This window comes from Dama dama, chromosome 11 (genome assembly GCF_033118175.1).
Source record: "Dama dama isolate Ldn47 chromosome 11, ASM3311817v1, whole genome shotgun sequence".
Classification (NCBI taxonomy): domain Eukaryota; kingdom Metazoa; phylum Chordata; class Mammalia; order Artiodactyla; family Cervidae; genus Dama; species Dama dama.
The window spans coordinates 12,402,401-12,424,073 of NC_083691.1; the positions used below are offsets into that span (position 1 = coordinate 12,402,401).

The window sequence follows — 21,673 nt, forward strand, 5'->3', positions numbered from 1 at the left end:
TGGAACTGGGTGTTTAGGTGATTTGAAGCTGGGCCTCAGTCCTTGTGAAATCCAGACTATTTCCACTTCATTTACTTCCACATATGGCACTGGAGAGGGCCACTCCACATTGTGGGAAATTCACCAGGCCTTACTCTTTTGGAGGTCCTTAAAGTTCAGTTTTTGATCCCTGAGACCTGGGTGCCTATTAAAAGTACTCTGTTCAGAACTTACCATTACCTGATGGGGAGGGATTGTTACAGAGTTTGGAATTGACATGTACACATGGCTATATTTAAAATAAATAACCAACAAGAATCTATTGTTTAACAAAAATGGAGAGAGGACAAGAGAATGATACAGATGAGATGAGATCGGCCTCATGTTGGTAATTCTTGAAGCTAATTGATGGATTCATGGGAATTTATTATACTACTCTTTACACTTTTGTGTGTGTTGGAAATTTTCCATAATAAAAAAAGTTTTTTAAGAAGTGCTCTGTTCAGTTCTTATTGACTTCTTCTGGGGGTGGTGGATACCTCCAAGGGAAATGTGGCCCCCAGTGCAAGGTTTCCTTCATCTCCTGGACCTTGACTTCATAGTTCATTATTGCACAGGAGCAGATATTTATTCTGCATTTGGTCCAGCTTTTGTAATTATTCTCGTCAGGAAGTCTGTTTCCATTGACTTACTTTCTTATACTAGAAGTGGAACTTTTGTAATTTCCAGAAGTTCCTCTAGTGCATTAGTGGCAGTTAAAGTTGAGAACTGCTCCTGCTCATCGTCTTCTCTTGTCCCGTTGTTGTTCATGCCACTCCACCACTCAGGCCTTTATGCTGTTTCTTAGTATGTTCCTGATGGAAGACCTTTGTAGCTGAGTTTTCTCTTCCTGGGGCTCTTTCCCCAAATAGCTGAATTTTCTTTTCTTCAAGTCTTTGTCAACTAATTACCTTATCTATTAAGTGATACCTTTCTGATGGGCACCGCATGTTAAAAAATAGCAATGCTTCCTCTCCCTTAAGTCTCTTACTTTTCTTCATTGTGCCTGGAACCATATGACATGTTGGGCTTAGTCTCCACCACCAGGTGCACACATGCTCTCTAAAAACAGGGAAGTTGTTTTGTTCTCAATGTCCAGCATCTAAAACTGTCCTGAACATAGAAATGTTCTATTAATATTTGTTGCTGGATAAATACATGAATGAAATTGTAATGAGAATGATGAAGTACAGACTTCATAGGATGCTTGTGAGAATTAAATAAATTAATTCATATAAGGTATTAAGAACAGTGCTAGGCATATGGTAAGCCCTCACCTGTTTTAAAAACTGTTGCCTCAAATGACCACTTCTTGTTTCTAGGTACTGTATGTATTGAGAACAGCTTGTTTTTTTGTAAGGCATGCTCCCCACCCCCATTACTATTATGATTAGCTCCAGATTTTACAGCCCTTGTCTAGTAGCAAGGATGGTAGAATGAAGTTTAATCCATGCAACTGTTCATGTAGCTGGAGATTTTAGAGAACAGATTTGTATGTTTAAGCCAGCTAGTGAATTCCAGGCAATCAGAGAGCAGCTTTTAATGCAACTTAATGAGTGGGAGAGGGATTGAATAGACGTTGTTCCTTAACTCTGTCTCTTGAAGACTGCATTCTGGGAGACTGGCGTATGCACAGTTTTATGTAATGCAGATGAAATACAATACTAAGCAGATATAAGTAGATATTGTCTTCTGTTGAAGAGAGAACATCAAGATTGATTGACCTGAGTGGTAAGTATTGACTCAAGCAAATGCTGAAGTCAGTGTTTACCCGAAGGGATTATAAATCTTGATGATCAGAGAAATATGTAGTTATCTCTAAGAAGTATCTGGAAACATTATGGCATGAAATCTATTTTTTTTTGTTTTTTGTTTTTTGCATGAATCTTTTGAGTGTAACTTTTCTTTAGGAAACCCAGCAACCAGCTTTTATGGTGAAAATACAGGTCTTTTCAGGTACTTGGACAGGTTGATAAGCTTTTCTCTGATTGGTTTTGTTTTGGACAATAAAGCTCCTGCTTTATGTCTGCCAGTGTTACTAACTAGTTGCTTTATCTCAGAAATTGATATTAGTTTTCAGTTTTTGTTCCATAACCATTATGTTGTTTCTAAGTCTTATGTTAGATAGTTTGTAAGATACAAGATAAGGAGAAAATATCTTTGATCTTCCTAGAGCACTAAGGAAACACAAGGTGTCTATGTATGAAATAGACAATGACACAAGACTCCACATGACACTTTATATTTCTGCTACCATAGAAACTCTTTTAAAAGTTGAGATGAGAGAGAAGCTGAAGAAAACTTAATGGAGATGAGCTGTAAATAAAATCTTGAATAGGAATTTGAACGGGCAGGCAGAAGAATTATTTTGTAGTATGAGAAATAATCAGATTTCCAAAAGCATGAGATTTAACATGTTGACTTTAAAAATTTATATAATAAATGTTAACTTAGAGAAATATTTGAAAAGACATAAGTGAAAATAAATCTTACTACCAGAGATAACTACTTTTAACATTTTGATATATATCTTTCCAAACTTTTTTCTGTTTATGTGTATATAGTTGTGAATATATGCATAATTTGTATGAGTGTATGTGAGTAAATGGAAAAATAAATATAAGAAGGGTTAATATTGTTTCATGGAGATTCAGTTAAAAGTTTTTGCTATTACAAGATTATGAAATTACTGCAGATGGTGACTGCAGCCATGGGATTAAAAGACGCTTGCTCCTTGGAAGAAAAGCTGTGACCAACCTAGACAGCATGTTAAAAGGCAGAAACATCACTTTGCCAACAAAAGTCTTTCTAGTCAAAGCTACAGTAGTCATGTATGGATGTGAGACTTGGACCATAAAGAAAGCTGAGCACCAGAGAATTGATGCTTTTGAACTGTGGTGTTGGAGAAGACTCTTGAGAGCCCCTTGGACTGCAAGGAGATCCAACCAGTCCATCCTAAAGGAAATCAGTCCTGAATATTCATTGGAGGGACTGATGCTAAAGCTGCAGCTCCAGTGCTTTGGCCACCTGATGCGAAGAACCGACTCATTGGAAAAGACCCTGATGCTGGGAACGGTTGAAGGCAGGAGGAGAAGGGAATGACAGAGGATGAGATGGTTGGATGGCATCACCCACTCAATGGACAGGAGTTTGAACAAGCTCCGAGAGTTGGTGATCAACAGGGAAGCCTGGCATGCTGCAGTTCGTGAGGTTGCAAAGAGTTGGACACGACTGAACTGTACTGAACACATATATGTTTTAAAATTAAAAAATTTTTTTTATGTTTTGGCCACACCATGTGGCATGTGGTATCTTTGTTCCCCAATCAGGGGTTGAACCCTCGTCCCCTGCATTGGAAGCGCGGTCTTAATCACTAGACCACTAGGGAAGTCCCTACATTTTTAATTGATCAGTGAAAGGGTCTTATGGTCCTTGTGTGATTCCTAAGATTTTTGCATCCTGAACATATTAAATACATTTGGTAGAGTAAGTGGAATCATAGTTTTAACTGATAATCTCTTGTAACTTTTTTTAGGTGCTGGGTCTTCAGCTCTGAAGAGGCCATTTGAAGATGGATTAGGGGATGATAAAGATCCCAATAAGAAGATGAAACGAAACTTAAGGAAAAGTGTGTAAAATCTTTATTCTTTGAACTAGAAAGGATTTATGTCCCTAGAAAATAAAAATTAAAAAGTGAAGAATTTGATTTCCATTCAAATTAGAAGAAAATGAATAGCTTCTGTTTTCAAGCACCATTTGCTTAAGATATATTAATATTGGCAAACTAAAATTAATTAATAGCTACTATGGTAATGCATGGGCTTCCCTGATGGATAAAGAATCCACCTGCCATTGCAGGAGACACTGGTTTGCTCCCTGGATGAGGAGATTCCCCTGGAGAAGGGAATGGCAACCCACTCCAGTATTCTTGCCTGGGAAATCCCATGGACAGGGGAGCCTGGCGGGCTACAGTCCGTGGGGTCACAAAGAGTTGGAATTGACTTAGCAACTGAACAACAACAAATATGTTACTGCATGTTACTTTTACAATGATGTTAGCGTAGGTATTTAAGCAGTAATTTTAGAATTATTTATGAAGAGAACTTATATGTGTATTTTGAAATTCTTGCTTTTTTAAAACCTGAGTTTATAGTAGTTTCTAGGAACCTACAAAAACATAGATTAAAGCAAGTGGTTTAATTTCTGACCTCATTCCTCTTTCTCTTGCAGTTCTGGATAGTAAAGCAATAGACCTTATGAATGCACTAATGAGGTTGAATCAGATCAGGCCTGGGCTTCAGTATAAGCTCTTATCTCAGTCTGGCCCTGTCCATGCCCCAGTCTTCACAATGTCTGTAGATGTGGATGGTACAACATATGAAGCCTCAGGACCATCCAAGAAAACAGCAAAGCTTCACGTAGCAGTGAAGGTACAGTATTTATTTTATTTAACAGTGCTTTGTTATTTTATGTTGTAAATAAGGTGCTTGTTTATCTATGGTAAATTAACAGAATTTTCAGGATTTTAATGACAATAGCATATAGACTTCTGTCACCTCAGAATCACAAAACTATTCTTTTTTGATTATACAATAATATGTATTGATGATACAAAATTTGCAAAACAGAGAAAAAAGTAAAGAAAATCTATGTTAATTGCTTATCTCTGAGGCAGTTCATTAATATTTTATATAGTATATACAGCAGTATTTTTCTTTTTTTTATGTTGAGCTCACAGTGTATGTGTAATTTAATCTTCTTTCATTTCACATGTCATCAGTATTCTTCCATGTTACTAAAATCTTCATAAATATATTTTAATGGCTGTATGATTATAATAGATATACTGTTACTTATTTAAACATTCCCATCATTGGACATTTTGCTATTTGCAGATTTTTTTCTATCATAAATTAATGATTTTTTTCTTTTTGGCATCTGGTGCCTTTTCTGTATTTTGAAATATTTCCATAAAGAGTAAGATCCAGGATTGAACCAGTCAATTATGCATGTAAGTTTGTAGAAAATTCCTAAATACTAGACTCTATCCATGGGTACATCTGGCCTCTTGCAGAGAAATATGAAAATGTCAAAGATCATATAGATGGAAGATAACTTTTAATTTCAGAAAAGTTCTGTTATGTAATAGTATGACATAAAATGTAATTGGTCTGTTTTCATAATCATTCCAGTTTGCAGGTATTTATTAATGTAAATGTAAATGTTATCATGGATGCTAAGAATATAGCAGTGACCAGAGCAAAGTCTCCACCCTCCCGGAACATGCATTCTAATGAGGATAGGATGGGGAGAAAGACAGTGGATGTACACATGGGTTAGTTATTTGTTAAGTGGTAATAAGCACAATGCAGAAAAATACCAACTAAGCAATAAAATTATAGGACAATAGGGTATGTTGTTTAAAAGGGAGTACTTTTTAAGTATGTCGAAATAGTTTGAGTTTAAAATGAGACAAAAAGAATACTAAGAATGAGGGAAAAGTGAATTTAGGAATAAGGCTAAAAATACAGTTTAGTTGTAAAGTATGCTGAGAATGAGTCACAAGTTTGACTAACACCTGACCCAGAAAGCTTGTGAAATATGTATATCAGTTCTCGAACACCTGACCCAGAAAGCTTGTGAAATATGTATATCAGTTCTTTGTCTATGATAGTTGATTATGAGAGTCAGAGTTGTTTTGGTCTAAAGGTTGCTTGGCATTCCCCTTGGGTGGGTCTTCATAAAAAAGAATCAAAGCAATATCATGAAGCAGTGATGTCTTTCAGAGGCATCTCTGATGCAGTGACAGTCTGTGGGTTATTTCTTATAATAACCTGTAATATAAGCTAGTGGCCTCATAGCAGGTTTCAGTTAGTCAAATTTGGGGGAGTTAGTAGAGTGGCAAATTTTGCAATACAACAAGATTTAGGTGTTATTTGTTCTCATAATAACCATTAATATTTTGGTATGTATTTTTCTAAGCTTTTTGTTTTTATAATTCCAAAAAAGTATTGAAAATGAAAAATATTTCCCTAAGTTTGATGCACATACATGGGGTGGCACCTGAGAATCCACTGAGGATTTGGAAAATATTTGGTAAATGTACTGTTTTAGCTTTATAAACTTTGCATCATTAGGAATTGTGAAAACAATCTGGCTCCAAGGCTTTCACATAAGGAATGGAGGGACCAACATACTGTGTATACAAAAATGTATATTTAAAATGGGACCATGGCTTTCTTGTGTATCTAAAAATTTATTATGAGTTTTTTTTTTAAGTAACAACAAAGTTTGCTCTAATTTTTAGTGATGGTATAATATTTTATTATTATCAATCTGCCATAATGTAACTGATCTATTTAGATGTATATGCATCCAGTTGATTGCTTTTCATGTTTGTGAACTAATCTGATTATCCTTTATGATACATTCTAGAGATGGAATTGCTAGGTTAAGAAGAAAGCCCAGGACTTTCCTAGTGGCTCAGTAGTAAAGAATCTGCCTGCCAAGGCAGGAGACACTGGTGTGATCCCTGATCTGGGAAGATGCTGTAACCTTGCTGAACCCATGTGCCACAACTATAGAGTCTGTGCTCTAGGGCCCGAAAGCCACAACTACTGAAACCCTCGACCCCTAGGGCCCATGTTCTACAACAAGAGAAAGCACTGCAGTGAGAGGGCCACACACCATAGGGAGAGAGTCGCTCCTCCTCACAACAACTAGAGAAGAGCCCACACAGCAACAAAGACCCATCAGAGCCAAAAATAAGTAAAGAAGAAGAAAGCACATTTGAGCAATCTGTTAATTCATTAAACATGTATTCAGTTCAGTAGCTCAGTCGTGCCTGACTCTTTGCGACCCCATGAACTACAGCACACCAGGCTTACCTGTCTATCATCAACTCCCAGAGCTTGTTCAAAGTCATGTCCATCGTGTTGGTGATGCCATGCAATCATCTCATCTTTTATCGTCCCCTTCTTCTCCTGCCTTCAATCTTTCCCAGCATCAGGGTCTTTTCAATGAGTTGGTTCTTTGCATCCGGTGGCCAGAGTATTGAAGTTTTAGCTTCAGCATCAGTCCTTCCAATGAATATTCAGGACTGATTTCCTTTAGGATGGACTGGTTGGATCTCCTTTCAGTCCAAGGGACTCTCAAGAGTCTTCTCCAACACCACAGTTCAAAAGCGTCAAGTCTCATGGTGCTCAGCTTTCTTTATGGTCCAACTCTCACATCCATACACGACTGCTGGAAAAACCATAGCTCTGACTAGATGGACCTTTGTTGGTAAAGTAATGTCTCTGCTTTTTAATACACTGTCTAGGTTGGTCACAGCTTTTCTTCCATGGAGCAAGTGTCTTAATTCCATGGTTGCAATCACCATCTGCAGTGACTTTGGAGCCCCCAAAAATAGTCTCTCACTGTTTCCATTCTTTCCCCATCTGTTTGCCATGACGTGATGGGACTGGGTGCCATGATCTTAGTTTTCTGAATGTTGAGTTTTAAGCTAAAGTTTTCACTCTCCTCTTTCACTTTCATCAAGAGACTCTTTAGTTCTTTGCTTTCTGTCGTAAGTGTGGTATCATCTGCGTATCTGAGGTTATTGATATTTCTCCCGGCAGTCTTGATTCCAGTTTGTGCTTCATCCAGCCTGCCATTTCGCATGATGTACTCTGCATAGAAGTTAAATAAGCAGGGTGACAATATACAGCCTTGATGTACTCCTTTCCTAATTTGGAACCAGTCTGATGTTCCATGTCCAGTTCTAACTGTTGCTTCTTGACCTGCATACAGATTTTTCAGGAGACAGACAAGGTGGTGGTATTCCCATCTCTTGAAGAATTTTCCATAGTTTGTTGTGATCCACACAGTGAAAGGCTTTGGCATAGTCAATAAAGCAGATGTTTTTCTGAAACTCTATTTTCCTATGATCCAGTGGATGCTGGCAATTTGATCTCTGGTTCCTCTGCCTTTTCTAAATACCTCTTGAACATCTACAAGTTCATGGTTCACGTACTGTTGAACCCTGGCTTGGGAATTTTGAGCATTACTTTGCTAGCATGTGAGATGAATGCAATTGTGTGGTAGTTTGAACATGCTTTGACATTGCCTTTCTTTGGAATTGGAATGAAAACTGACCTTTTCCAGTCCTGTGGCCAATTGCTGAGTTTTCCAAATTGGCTGGCATATTGAGTACAGCACTTTCACAGCATCATCTTTTAGGAGTTGAAATAGCTCAACTGAAATTCCATCACCTCCACTTGTTCTGTTCGTAGTGATGTTTCCTAAGGCCCACTTTATTTCGCATTCCAGGGTGTCTGGCTCTAGGTGAGTGATGACACCATTGTTATTTGGATCATGAAGATCTTTTTTGTATAGTTCTTCTGTGTATTCTTGCCACCTCTTCTTAATATCTTCTGCTTCTGTTAGGTCATATAATTTCTGTCCTTTATTGTGCTCATCTTTGCATGAAATGTTCCCTTGGTATCTCTGATTTTCTTGAAGAGATCTCTAGTCTTTCCCATTCTATTGTTTTCCTCTATTTCTTTGCACTGATCACTGAGGAAGGCTTTCTTATCTCTCCTTGCTGTTCTCTGGAACTTGCATTCAAATGGGTATATCTTTCCTTTTCTCCCTTGCCTTTAGCAGAGGATTAGGATTTCTTATTGGATGTCAGGCATATATTGCTAAATTGCCTTCTGTAAAGGTTATATCGCATTATAGATTCTGTTATAAGTGAGTTTGGGAGTGTGTTTTATATGTAACGTGTTTATAAAAGTAGGTCCCACTAGATAAAAATCCTTGCATTCTTTAGTCAGTAACTTGGTAGACCTCTGTACCTGTTAAGAACAGCAGTGAAATCAAAATGAGACAAGAAGAAACCAGTTTTGCTCAAGGAGCCTGGCTGCCTAGCAGCACATACCATAAAGTAATGAAGATTATTGGCCAATCTTCCCTTTCCCCCTCTCGCCCTTTTTCCTGACAGTCCCTTACAAAGGACATCTTTAAAGACATAATCAGTCATATTCCACGAAAAGAATCTTAGTCAGTGTAGAGAAAAAATCAGGTGAAGGGGAAAAGGGATAAAGCCCCTCTGCAGAAGTTCTCGAGACATCAGCTCTCTACTATTGTAAGCCATGAGTATGACTTTCTCCTGAGTGGAGAGCCATGGATAGGGTATTTCGTGTTTTCACTGTTTGTCCCTCATCTTTGAGGGTATCAACTATCTCAGCCTTAACCCCCTGCCAGAAGAGAACAGGCCTGATTACCCTGGATTTTCTATTCACCTATCTTCCAGGGATCATCTTGTGATTTTTCAGCTCAATTGATTTGATTATTAGGTTGGATTTGTTTGCCAGACATTTGAAACTCACTTTTCTTTGGTATACCAGTTTTTTTGACCTTAATGCTGATTCCAAACAAATTGGTTCTAGAGTTCTAAGAACTCCATACTTTTTTTTTTTACTTTTGTGGCTTATGCTAGTTAATAATTTCAGAATATGTGTTCATAGAAATATGACTTAATTGGAAAATGTTTTTGTTGTGCTGTGTTGTAAGTACATTTGTAATATCCTTTGAGATTATCCATCAGTTTATATGAAATATTTATAAGTGTATTGAAGTATGTTGCTACAAAAACAATAAATGAATCTGATATGTGAAAAAAGGGCAGAGAGAAGTGGTGTTAAATAATTTACATTATTCTCTTTTAACTGTCTGTATTAAATTTGGAGAAACTACGTGTCTTTAGTTTTTATTGGAGTAAACAAATCAAATTTCTTTGGGACTCTTGGCTTTTGACTTGCAGCCTGTGTTAACCTGGTTTTAATTCCAGACTGATAACTGCTCTTTCAGAGATGGAATTTTTTAGGGAGAGCATATTTGTAGGACTTGGGCAGTAGAGAAGGTGTTTTCTTTACAAATACTGGTGAGGATATAACCAAGTGATGTTAGTGTACTTAGTGCGAAGTACTGTTTGAGTCCTTTTAGTACTTACGATGTTAAAGTATTCTTGGCCTTACTCCCATTGAATACAGAGAATTTATTTACAATTTAAAATGTTCAACAGAATGCCAAGTTCTCCATATGAACTGGGTGAATTAATTTCATGTTCTCTTGGTTTAGAATTCTACTTCTGCCCATTTTTTGTTTAGTGTAATTTCATTTATGTTAGCAAAATCTTTGTACAAGATGCCATCATTTATAAAGACTAGGCTGTTTGACGTCTTTCTCATTTGTGTGGTGGCCATTACAGGTTTTTGAGAAAGCTATTAGGTATAGTTGGGGTTATAAAGAAATATGCCACTGCTTTTACACTCAGGCACCTTAAACCATACTCAAAAGCTGAGACAAATACAGGTATCTTTAGGAACCTAACTTTGGTCCAGACCTTTAAGTCAGTGACTGACAACTCAATGTCAGCCTGTTTGAAAGAGGCTTATAAATATGTGCTCGTGGATATATTCTTTTGCAAACATCTAAAGCAGTTTAACCTGGAAGGAGGTTTTAAAAGGCTTGCAAACATACACATGCACACACATACACTGTTTGGAAAACTATTTTAAAAAAGATGAGAAGTGCCAAACATGAATGGAAATACACAAGAGTAAACATGGGAGGGAGCCATAGAGTAATCACTCCTTGATAGACAGGATGGAGATACACACCTAGACTTGTTCCTGGTTCACTCAGCAGTGGAGGATAAACCCAAGGCCTGAATCTTTTCTTTCAAGTCTTGATTATGCTTTAAGTTGAAAGTGAAAGGAATGGATAGTAAGAAGCTATAGCTGTAATTTTGTAACTAACAGGCAAACTGGCTCTAAGGTAAAGAAAATGTCTTGATTTCCTTTCTGTGCTAATTTCCTATATTGGATTGAGTCATAAAACTTAGGTCAGTTAATCAGCCTTCCTGTTTTGCAAATTAGAAAATTGAGGATCAGAGGAGAAAAAGGTTAGACCATCAGGTTTTTTCCTTTCTAGCCCAGTGTACTTTTCATAGTGTGCCATTCTGCTTTTAATTACTGCCACCTCATTGGCTCAATTTGGCTATTCTGTTTCTCCATCTCTCATTTCCAAATTATTTATGTACTTTATTAATTTTTGGTTGCACACCATCTTCGTTGCTTTGTGTGGACTTTCTCTAGTTGTGGTGAGTGGGGGCTACTCTTCACTTCAGTGAGCAAGCTTCTCATTTGGGTCGCTTCTCTTGTGGAGCACAGGATCTAGATATGTGGGCTTCATTAGTTGCAGTGCACGGGCTCAGTAGTTGTGGAACACAGGCCTAATTGCTCCTTGGCATGTGGAATCTTCCTGGACCGCGAATTGAACTCATGTCCCCTGCACTGGCAGGTGGATTCTTATTCACTGTGCCATCAGAGAAGTCCTCATCTCCAAATTAAGTGAATTTGGAGTAGCCTCAGGTTTGCATTTCTGTTATCTGTTATTTAAACCTAGTTACTCTGAGGAGGTTTCCTCCATTTTTTTGTGGTGATACCCTGGTAGGTAAAGCTTGTTTAACTAAGGATTTGTAGATGAGCAACATCTTGCTTTTCCTGCAAGGTGTTTCATGGATTCAGATGCTTTGGGGTTGAAACGATTGTTCTCAGTATTTCGTCTATTCTCTGAGGTGTCTGGTATTTGAATAAAACTGAATCTTAATGTAATTTTTACAGGTACTGCAGGCAATGGGATACCCAACGGGCTTTGACGCAGATATTGAATGTATGAGTTCCGATGAAAAGTCAGATAACGAAGGCAAAAATGAAACAGTGTCTTCAAACTCAAGCAATAATACTGGAAATTCTACAACTGAAACCTCCAGTACCTTAGAGGTATACATGTATATTTTTTTCTTAGAAAAGAAAGTATGTTTAATGTCAAAAATTTGAGTGGTCTGGAGAAGTACCAATGAGATAATCAAAAGCATATACAGGTGTGTGTATTTAAGAGGTAGCCATTATTAATATTTTTGTTTATTTCTATCCAGCCTTTTTTCTTTGGTAATTTTTTTACGAAGGTAATCATACTTTCATACAGTTTTACGTCTTGTTTTTTTTCACTTAACTCTAAAAATATTTGTAAGCATAACTGTGTACTGTACAACATGTGGATGTATCCTAGTTTAACTGGTGTTTCTCTTTTGCTGGCCATGGGAGTCACGTCTAGCATCTCACAATTATAGTGTATCAAGAATGTCAATGCTCAAAATTCTCCAAGCCAGGCTTCAGCAATACGTGAACCGTGAACTTCCAGATGTTCAAGTTGGTTTTAGAAAAGGCAGAGGAACCAGAGATCAAATTGCCAACGTCCGTTGGATCATCAAAAAAGCAAGAGAGTTCCAGAAAAACATCTATTTCTGCTTTATTGACTATGTCAAAGCCTTTGACTGCGTGGATCACAATAAACTGTGGAAAATTCTGAAAGAGATGGGAATACCAGACCACCTGACCTGCCTCTTGAGAAACCTGTGTGCAGGTCAGGAAGCAACAGTTAGAACTGGACATGGAACAACAGACTGGATCCAAATTAGGAAAGGAATACATCAAGGCTGGCTGTTGTCACCCTGCTTATTTAACTTATATGCAGAGTACATCATGAGAAATGCTGGGCTGGAGGAAGCACAAGCTGGAATCAAGATTTCCTGGAGATCAATAACCTCAGATATGCATATGACACCACCCTTATGGCAGAAAGTGAAGAGGAACTAAAGAGCCCCTTGATGAAAGTGAAAGAGGAGAGTGAAAAAGTTGGCTTAAAGCTCAACATTCAGAAAACTAAGATCATGGGATCTGGTCCCATCACTTCATGGCAAATAAATGGGGAAACAGTGGAAGAGTGACTGACTTTATGTTTTTGGGTTCCAAAATCACTGCAGATGGTGATTGCAGCCATGAAATTAAAAGATGCTTCCTCCTTGGAAGGAAAGTTATCACCAACCTAGACAGCATATTAAAAAGCAGAGACATTACTTTGCTGACAAGGTCTGTCTAGTCAAGGCTATGGTTTTTCCAGTAGTCATGTATGGATGTGAGAGTTGGACTATAAAGAAAGCAGAGCGCCGAAGAATTGATGCTTTTGAAGTGTGGTATTTTAGAAGATTCTTGAGAGAGTCCCACCAGATCCAGATCTCAGTCCCACCAGAGATCCAACCAGTCCATCCTAAAGGAGATCAGTCCTGGGTGTTCATTGAGGGGTCTGATGTTGAAGCTGAAACTCCAATGCTTTGGCCACCTCATGTGAAGAACTGACTCATTGGAAAACACCCTGATGCTGGGAGGGATTGAGGACAGGAGGAGAAGGGGACAACAGAGGATGAGATGATTGGATGGCATCACCCACTCAATGGACAGGAGTTTGGGTGGGCTCCGGGAGTTGGTGTTGGACAGGGAGGCCTGGCGTGCTGCAGTTCATGGGGTTGCAGAGTTGGACACGACTGAGTGACCGAACTGAAGAATGTCAACAATAACTGAAGCGTGAAAAGCAAAAAGATCTAGGGAATTCCCTGGTCCAGTGGATAGGATACCATACTTCCACTGCAGGGACCTAGGTTCAGTCTCTGGTCCCTGGGTTCTGTCTCTGGTAGGGGAACTAAGATCCTGCAAGCTGCTTGGCTATCAATGAATGAATGAATGTATTTATATATGTTTATAAACTTAAAAAAAAAAAGCTAATGAGGGAAATCTAGGATTATTTGAAATTTGTTCTAAGGTGTGGGGGTCAGGTCATCATTGAGTTGGTCCAGCCCTAAAGAGGGTTGTTCTTCAGACTCTTGAGTAGTCCTGACGTATGACACATTGTCACAGATAATAGAATTGGACAAAAATCCAAGTAGAAATGATACATGGCTTAATTGGAAATTCATGGGGCCCTTGCTTGTGGCATTTTACATAAGGAAAATTAACTTTAAAGTAATAGCAAGAGCTTATATGAATTTTTTTTTTTCAATTTGTCATTTGTAAGAATGAATATTTATCAAGGACTTAGTACTAAACTCCTTTTGGTGGTGGTTTAGTCACTCAGTCGTGTCCAGCTCTTGAGACCCCCATGGACTGTAGCCCGCTAGACTTCTCTGTTCATGGAATTCTCCAGGCAAGAATACTCGAGTGGGTTGCCATTTCCTTCTCCAGAGGGTTGTCCCAACCTAGGAATCAAACCCAGGTGTCCTGTCTTTCAGGCAGATTGTTTAGCCAGTGAGCTATGAGGGAAGATACTAAACTCCTTTTAGTATCTGCATATTAGTTGCTATAGAAATTGTGTCCAGAGTCTTAAAGTATTCTGAGGATAGAAGGGCAAAAGATACTGATTATTATGATATAATGTGAGAAAAGCACCATGATTACAAAATGAAACATACACACATGTAAAATTAGAGTAATATATGAGCTTGATTTTGAGATAACGAAGAGGATTTTGCTCTGTGGGGAAGAGATGGAAAGAAGACATTCTGGGCCAAGGAAGTGAAAGTATTAGTCGCTCAGTGGTGTCCGATTCTTTGTGACCCCCATGGACTGTAGCCTGCCAGGCTTCTCTGTCCATGGAATTCTCTAGGCAAGAATACTAGAGTGGGTAGCCATTCCCTTCTACAGGGGATCTTCCTGACCCAGGGATCGAACCCAGGTCTCCCGATCTGCTGCACAGCAGGCAAATTCTTTACCATCTGGGCCACCAGAGATCTGGAATTGTGAAAGTAGATGTCTGAGAAGTACCAGTTAGGCCTGTATGGAGGGAACTGATTATGGCTGAGTCCTGTGAAAGCCATTCCTGATTCCTCTTGTGGTGTGGTGGATAGAAGCCATGGCACCTGCCTTTGGAGAGCACCAGTCATTCTTAAGTGGTTGTCACAGGCAGGCCAAGATGGTTTGCTGGCAGTGTAAATAACTAGTGTCTGACTCTTTGTGACCCCATGGATTGTAGCCCATCAGGCTCCTCTGTTCTTAGGATTCTCCAGCAAGAATACTGGAATGGATTGCCATGCCCTCTTCCAGGGGATCCTCCTGACCCAGGGATTGAATGCAAGTGTCTTATGCCTCCTGCATTGGCATGTGGGTTCTTTACCACAGCACACCTGGAAGCTCACTAAGAGAAAAAGAGCTCATTAATGATAAGGTTCAGACTGTTAAGTTCAAAGGAAATTAAGAGAGCAGAGCACTGTGGGCTGAATTAGCAGCAGTTAGGACAGTATATGGAAGTTCTGGTAGTGAATCCATCTCTGCTTTGCTTTCGTAAACTGTAATAATGGAGAGGGGAGAAAACTTTCATTCTTGTTTTGACTCATTTTTATAGAAGTGATTTCAGGGGACTTCCCTGTTGGTCCAGTGACTAAAACTCCACGTTCCCAGTGCAGGGGGCCTGGGTTCGACCCCTGGTCAGGGAACTAGATCTTGCATGCTGCAACTAAGATCCAGTACAGCCAAATAAAAAAATAATTAAATATTTTAAAAAAGTGATTTCGGGTTTGAAAGCAGAGAGTGATTACCACATAGAATAGTTTCAAAAATTACTCATTACCTTTAAAAGATGGAGACCAGAAATTTGCCTTGAAACTTTAAAATATGTAGATTATTAATTCTTCAATAAATAATGTTTTTAACAAAATGATTCAGGAATGTTTATCAGCATTATCTTTTAAAATTGTCCAGTGTTCCACTTTGATATTATCAACTACTTATTAAATCAGCATAGAGTATTTTAAGAGAATCTTGCTGTCCATTAGGTTTATATACATTAAAATCCTATTATATATACTCATTGTTCACCATTTCTTGAGCAATCACTGTGGCAGAATTATAGACATGATCTCTAACCTCAAAAAGTGTTCAGTCATTGGGTCTCTCTAAAATTGTAGTTAAGTGGTATTTTGTGATTTATTTTCAGTCCTAACCTTCGCACTCTTACATGAATTACTTCTCTTCCTCACTGCTAGTTTATCTTTGTGTCAATTCTTTCTACCACTCCTAGAGCTGTTTTGTAATTTAATCATGATTTTGTCTCTTTGAGACCCCATAGACTGCAGTATGCCAGGCTTCCCTGTCCTTCACCATCTCCCAGAGCTTGCTCAGACTCGCATCCATTGAGTAGGTGATGCCGTCCAACCATCTCATCTTCTGTCCCCTTCTCCTCCTGTCTTCTATCTTTGCTAGCATCAGGGTCTTTTCCAGTGAGTTGGCTCTTCACATCAGGTGGCCAAAGTACTGGAGCTTCAGCCTCAGCGTCAGTCTTTCCAATGAATATTCAGGATTGATTTCTTTTAGGATTGATTAGTTTGATCTCCTTGCAGTCCAGCGGACTCTCAAGAGTCCTCTAACACCATAGTTTGAAAGCATCAGTTCTTCGATGCTCAGCCTTCTTTATGGTCCAGCTCTCACAACCATACGTGACTACTGGAAAAACCATAAACTTAACTGTATGTGACCTTTGTGGGCAAAGTGATGTCTCTGCTTTTTAATACGCTGTCTAGATTTGTCATTATTGTCCACTATATTAAAGATGGGCAAATATAAAATCAGAAAAAGATTTCTCACTGATACATCAAGAGGATTAGTTTAAGATAAAGAGATTTACTAGTAAATACATACTTATTTATCACCTATTCTGTACTTGGTACTGTGGTTGATAGTACAGGGCATATGAAAATGAACCAACTCATAGCTTTGACTATATGGACCTTTGTCAGCAAAGTAATGTCTCTGCTTTTCAGATTTAAATCCTCCAGTGGCTCCCCGTTGTCCATAATAAGGTCGAAGCTCATTTGCATGACATTTGAAGTCCTTTATGGCTTGGCTACATCAAGGGTGTTTCTAATCTGGTTCTGCTGTTTGTCTCTTCACTCCCTTAATATAGCCAAATAGAATTTATTTACGTTTCCCAAACAAATATTCTTTCCTTCTCTTGGGCTTTTGCATGGCTGTTTCTTCTGCCCAGAATGCCCTTCTCCTGTGTTTCCTCCTTATCATGGTCTGGTACTACTTACCTTTTAAGATCAGTTTTGTATGTCACTTCTAGGAAAACTATCCTGTTTGCCCTAGAAAATAATTACTTGTACTGTGTTTCCATAACATACACCTGTTCTAGAACTAGTGTACATTATTTCATAGTGATTAGATCAGTCCCTCCCACTGTGCTCTAGATCCTAGAGGGCAGGGAATGACTGCTTTCATTATTTTTAAATTTAAGAATTCATAGTCTGTAGCCTGCTGTTTTTAGTGTTGGTTCCCTCAAATCTCTTTAGAGACTGAGAGGTGTATAGGCACATTTTCTTTCCATCTCCCAAATTGAGAGCTGTGTAAGCCTAATCCTAAAGGTAAAAAACATTGAATGTGAATCTTTACTCTTCTCCATTTACTCTACATTGTCTGTCATTTATAGTTTTGTTCTTAGATCTTGAACACACTAGATCAGACCCTGGAGTGTCAGGTAATGGCCAGGCTCCACTGGTCTTGAATCCTGATCTGTGGAGATCTCCTTGCTTCCATGACAGGCTGGCGAGATGACTTGCTGCAGTGTTCACTGTATGTAGGGTTTCTGTCCCTTTAGAGGTGTTTTGTCATTCATACGTAGAAGTAATCATGCATCCTAGCACCCAAATGCTTTAACTTTTTGAGCCTCTTTTTCAGTAGAGATATAGTATACTTGTATTAATAAGAAATCTAATACTTTAAAATCTTCCTTGATTGAACCTCCTTTTAGGTAAGAACTCAGGGCCCTATCCTCACAGCAAGTGGCAAAAATCCTGTAATGGAGCTCAATGAAAAAAGAAGAGGTCTCAAGTATGAACTCATCTCGGAGACTGGTGGAAGCCATGACAAACGCTTTGTGATGGAGGTATGTACCTAGATACAAGCCAACTTTATTTTTCCCCTCAAAGACATAGGTTGTCCTGAGCTTACTTTTAAAAAAAGAGTTAGACTCAGTTCTTATGGCACTATTTGACTTTTGGTGTTTTTGTTTTCTGTTATGATACATTTAAATTAAAACTACACAGAGGAATTGCATGGGATAATTGCAGAGTGTTGTTCTGGATTTTAGGTAGAAGTGGATGGACAAAAATTCAGAGGTGCAGGTCCAAATAAGAAAGTGGCAAAGGCAAGTGCAGCTTTAGCTGCCCTGGAGAAGCTGTTTTCTGGACCCAATGCAGGAAATAATAAGAAAAAGAAGATTATCCCTCAGGTATGAGTTAAGCATTAAACCCTGGAAAGATACCACCAGAGTGAAATCTCCTTTCATATCTTTGTGCCACTTGAGATTTTTCTGAAGTTATTTATTTTTCCTGCTTAGACTTGGCAACTTTTTCTGTTGGGTTGATCATGCATAATAGAAATGTGATTACTGGTCCCCTGTTTTGTGGTCTTTCAGGCAAATCCTATGTTAAAAAGAGACTGTTGGTTTTAAATATTCGGGACTTCGAGTGCTCTTGATGAAGCAGTGTTGACGGGCTGGGACTCTAATGAGATCCTGCGTTTGTTTAGGGAAGCTGCCAAGAGTGTTGGGCTTATTCTCATCCCAGTCTGCAGTTGCTCTTCTTTTTCCTTTCCAGTTTTGTCCTTTTACATTGTTTAGTTTGGGGTTTCTTTGAGGTCAGCACAGTAGAAATTGACCCTGTGTTGCTTTTGTTTGTTACTGACATTGGAAATGTCAGAGCTGCAAAGGCCCAGGATTGTAGCAAGGATCACAGTAAGAAAAGATGGCTTCCTAATTGCACGCTTTTGAATAACAGATTCTCCCATCCATTCATTTACATATTCAAAAATATATTCTAGACATATACCATGTGCGTGATTGTGAGGGGAAAAGAGACATGTAAGTAACTATAAGGTACATTCTCTCTCTGGTGGAGAATACTGGTATAATAATATCTGAGTATATTACGTGATAGGGAAAAGTCCAGTAAAAATCTTTAGACCAGTAGAAGGAAGCATAGATGATTCAAGGTTCTGTGTGGAGTATGCACATGCAAAGTCCATTGTTAACAGGGAAGAACGGACCCCGTGGAGCACTTTGAACGCATGTGCACTGCTTGTAGTGACACAGCTGGCCGTAAAGCTTCCCTGTGAAGCCTGATTCTTCTTGGTCCAAGCTCCGTGGGCATGCTCCTATTGTGTACAATATACGTCTTAGAAATATGTTTTGTGTTCATTTACATTTTTTGTATTTACTATAATCACTGCTTATATTCTAGAATTCAAAATATAAACAAAGAAAACTGTTACTGAGATGAAATACAAATAAAGCATTTAAATTGCATTGGTACACGTGTAGAGAAAGGATAAATGGATTTTCTTTTTCTAAAATCTTTTATAAGATGTTCAAAAAAAAAATAAAATCTTTTATTAGATGTTCTAAATTAGTAGAAAGATAATTGTGACCTTGTTTGTTTTGGTGTGTTTTTCTTGTGCATTACATTTTGTATATGGTCAGTTAATTTTAGTGTTTATAAAGCCTCTGTGCAGATAACTTATTAGGTAGTTAGGTTTGGTTCTAGGAGACAGGAGTTTGATTTGTGTGGAGTCACTGTGCTGCCGCCAGATTGCTAATTCCTGATGACTGCATTTGACTAAGCTGTGTTTGAAAAAAAAAGTCTGCATGAAGTGAAGTTCACTCATTTTTAGAAATTTTCCATACTAGAAGCTATAAAACTCATGTGTTCAATGTGCTTGACAGCCAAGAAACAGTCTATTTTGGATTTGTGGGTTGGATTTTTTTTCAGCCAGAAGGGAAGATGGCTGTTCTCTGTTCATGATACATTTGACCTTGAAGCTATCTTCTACTCAGTCATACTAGCGATAGAGGCTATCCTAGGAGGAAAAAAGCTGGTGATTTTTCAATGAGAGATAAATGTGTGTATGCACTGACTATTTAGTTGTGTGTAGTGTTGCTGACTTACTCTGCAACACTTTTGAGGCTCTGAACCTCCTTCCCTGCAGCTTGGTTATATATAGCAGGGAATGTTACAAGTTTCTTAAGTTTCCTGAGCTTGAGTTTTTGTTGCATTATGATATTAAAAAGTAAACATAATATTTAATTTAAATCTAGATGTTTTCTTATTTCTTAAAATTTCAGTTTTGGAAAGGAATGTTCTTTGCATTCCTGTATACTGTTACTCCTGGTCTACTTTTCAGTTTTATATCTGTTTTCTCAGTTGCTCTTTCTACTCTGCAGTAAGGAAAACAAAGTATATGTCATAATCCCCATTTTACAATTAGGGAGGAGACTCCCATAGAGATTCTGTGACTTTACCAGAGCCCTGTGGCATTTTAGAGCAAGAAGGAACTTCAGAGGTGATATACACAGACACACACACAGACACACATACAGAGACACAGACAGACAGACAGACAGACACACAGACATACACACACACACACAGACACACACACTCACACACACCCACTCCCAGCCCGCTGCCAGAGGAATCTGCTTCCTGAGGTCTCAGCTACTTAGAGCAGGGACTGGCATCCACATCTTTGGTCTTCCTGTCTTAATCTTCCCTTACCTCTTTCTTTTTAAACCTGACTCAGGTTCATAGGTAGTTGTAGGTGGTTTGCTGTGTTTTTTTGTTTGTTGGAAGAGAATTCAGTGGGTTTTGAACCTAGATATCAGGTGTCTGTAATTACTTAGGCCTAAAATGACTTTGGATGTAATCTGACTGCTGAAATGTGTGTGTAGAAAACGAACTGTTTCTGGATAACCTTCAAGTGAAAAGAACACTTTATCTGCATACTTCTGTGTGTGTGTTATTCGCTCAGTCGTGTCCAACTCTGCAACCCCATGGACTACATACAGCCTTCCATGAGCCCCTGTCCATGGGATTCTCCAGGCAAGAATACTGGAGTGGATTGCCATTTCCTCCAGGGGAGCTTCCTGATCCAGGGATCGAACCTGGGTTTCCTGCAGGCAGATTCTTTACTGTTTGAGGCACCAGGGAAGCCCAGCTTACTTCTGTATGTCAGCATATTTTCTGGAACAACTCTGTAATATGTCATTTTCATTTTACAGATGACAAACTGAAGTCATCAAAGTCATAGATGACTTGTGTCATGTACAGGCTCAAGTTTCTCATAGAGGTTATATACATTACAGAGTTGATGAGATGATCTTATTTCTCTCAGTAATGAAATGTATTATTTTTAACAGGCAAAGGGTGTTGTGAATACAGCTGTGTCTGCAGCAGTCCAAGCTGTTCGGGGCAGAGGAAGAGGAACTCTAACAAGGGGGGCTTTTGTTGGGGCCACAGCTGCTCCCGGCTACATAGCTCCAGGTATAGTACAACCTGAGAAATGTCTGCCTCCTTTTCTGGGCCACAGTTTCCAAGAATAGCTTCTCCTTTATTTTCCAGGGTTACACAGGGTTTCTGGAAAAATAATACAGGTATAGGATGCGTGTGCACTGAAATTTAAAAGAAGAGAATCTATAGAATGTTACCTGGTTTTCTCCTGGAATCTGCTGAATGACTAGAGGCCTTTTGGAGGGAGGTGACAGATGAAGAATATTTTGACAGTGAGAAAGCTCAGAGATATTTCACACACTGGGGAGTTTGGATACCTGAGCAGGGTGTATTCATTAGGGACACAGATGACAGGCTGGGTATCACAGGTGAGAAAAATGATTGGTAAGATGCTGCATTTCTTTAACTCAATGTCTGGTGAATCATCAAAGGCTGAAG

General features: G+C 38.7%; 1 protein-coding gene across 5 annotated transcripts in view; it reads left to right on the top strand.

The window, feature by feature from the left end:
• STRBP (spermatid perinuclear RNA binding protein) overlaps window positions 1-21,673 on the top strand; it is a 136,741-nt gene that overhangs the window by 108,039 nt on the left and 7,029 nt on the right. For 4 of the 5 annotated variants that reach the window (XM_061154696.1, XM_061154700.1, XM_061154699.1 and 1 more), the window contains 6 exons: window positions 3,554-3,646; window positions 4,249-4,448; window positions 11,688-11,846; window positions 17,701-17,835; window positions 18,040-18,180; window positions 21,145-21,268. In XM_061154696.1, the coding sequence (XP_061010679.1) occupies window positions 3,554-3,646; window positions 4,249-4,448; window positions 11,688-11,846; window positions 17,701-17,835; window positions 18,040-18,180; window positions 21,145-21,268 (852 nt within the window). The remainder of the gene's footprint in view (window positions 1-3,553; window positions 3,647-4,248; window positions 4,449-11,687; window positions 11,847-17,700; window positions 17,836-18,039; window positions 18,181-21,144; window positions 21,269-21,673) is intronic. The other variant, XM_061154701.1, reaches the window with a different exon arrangement.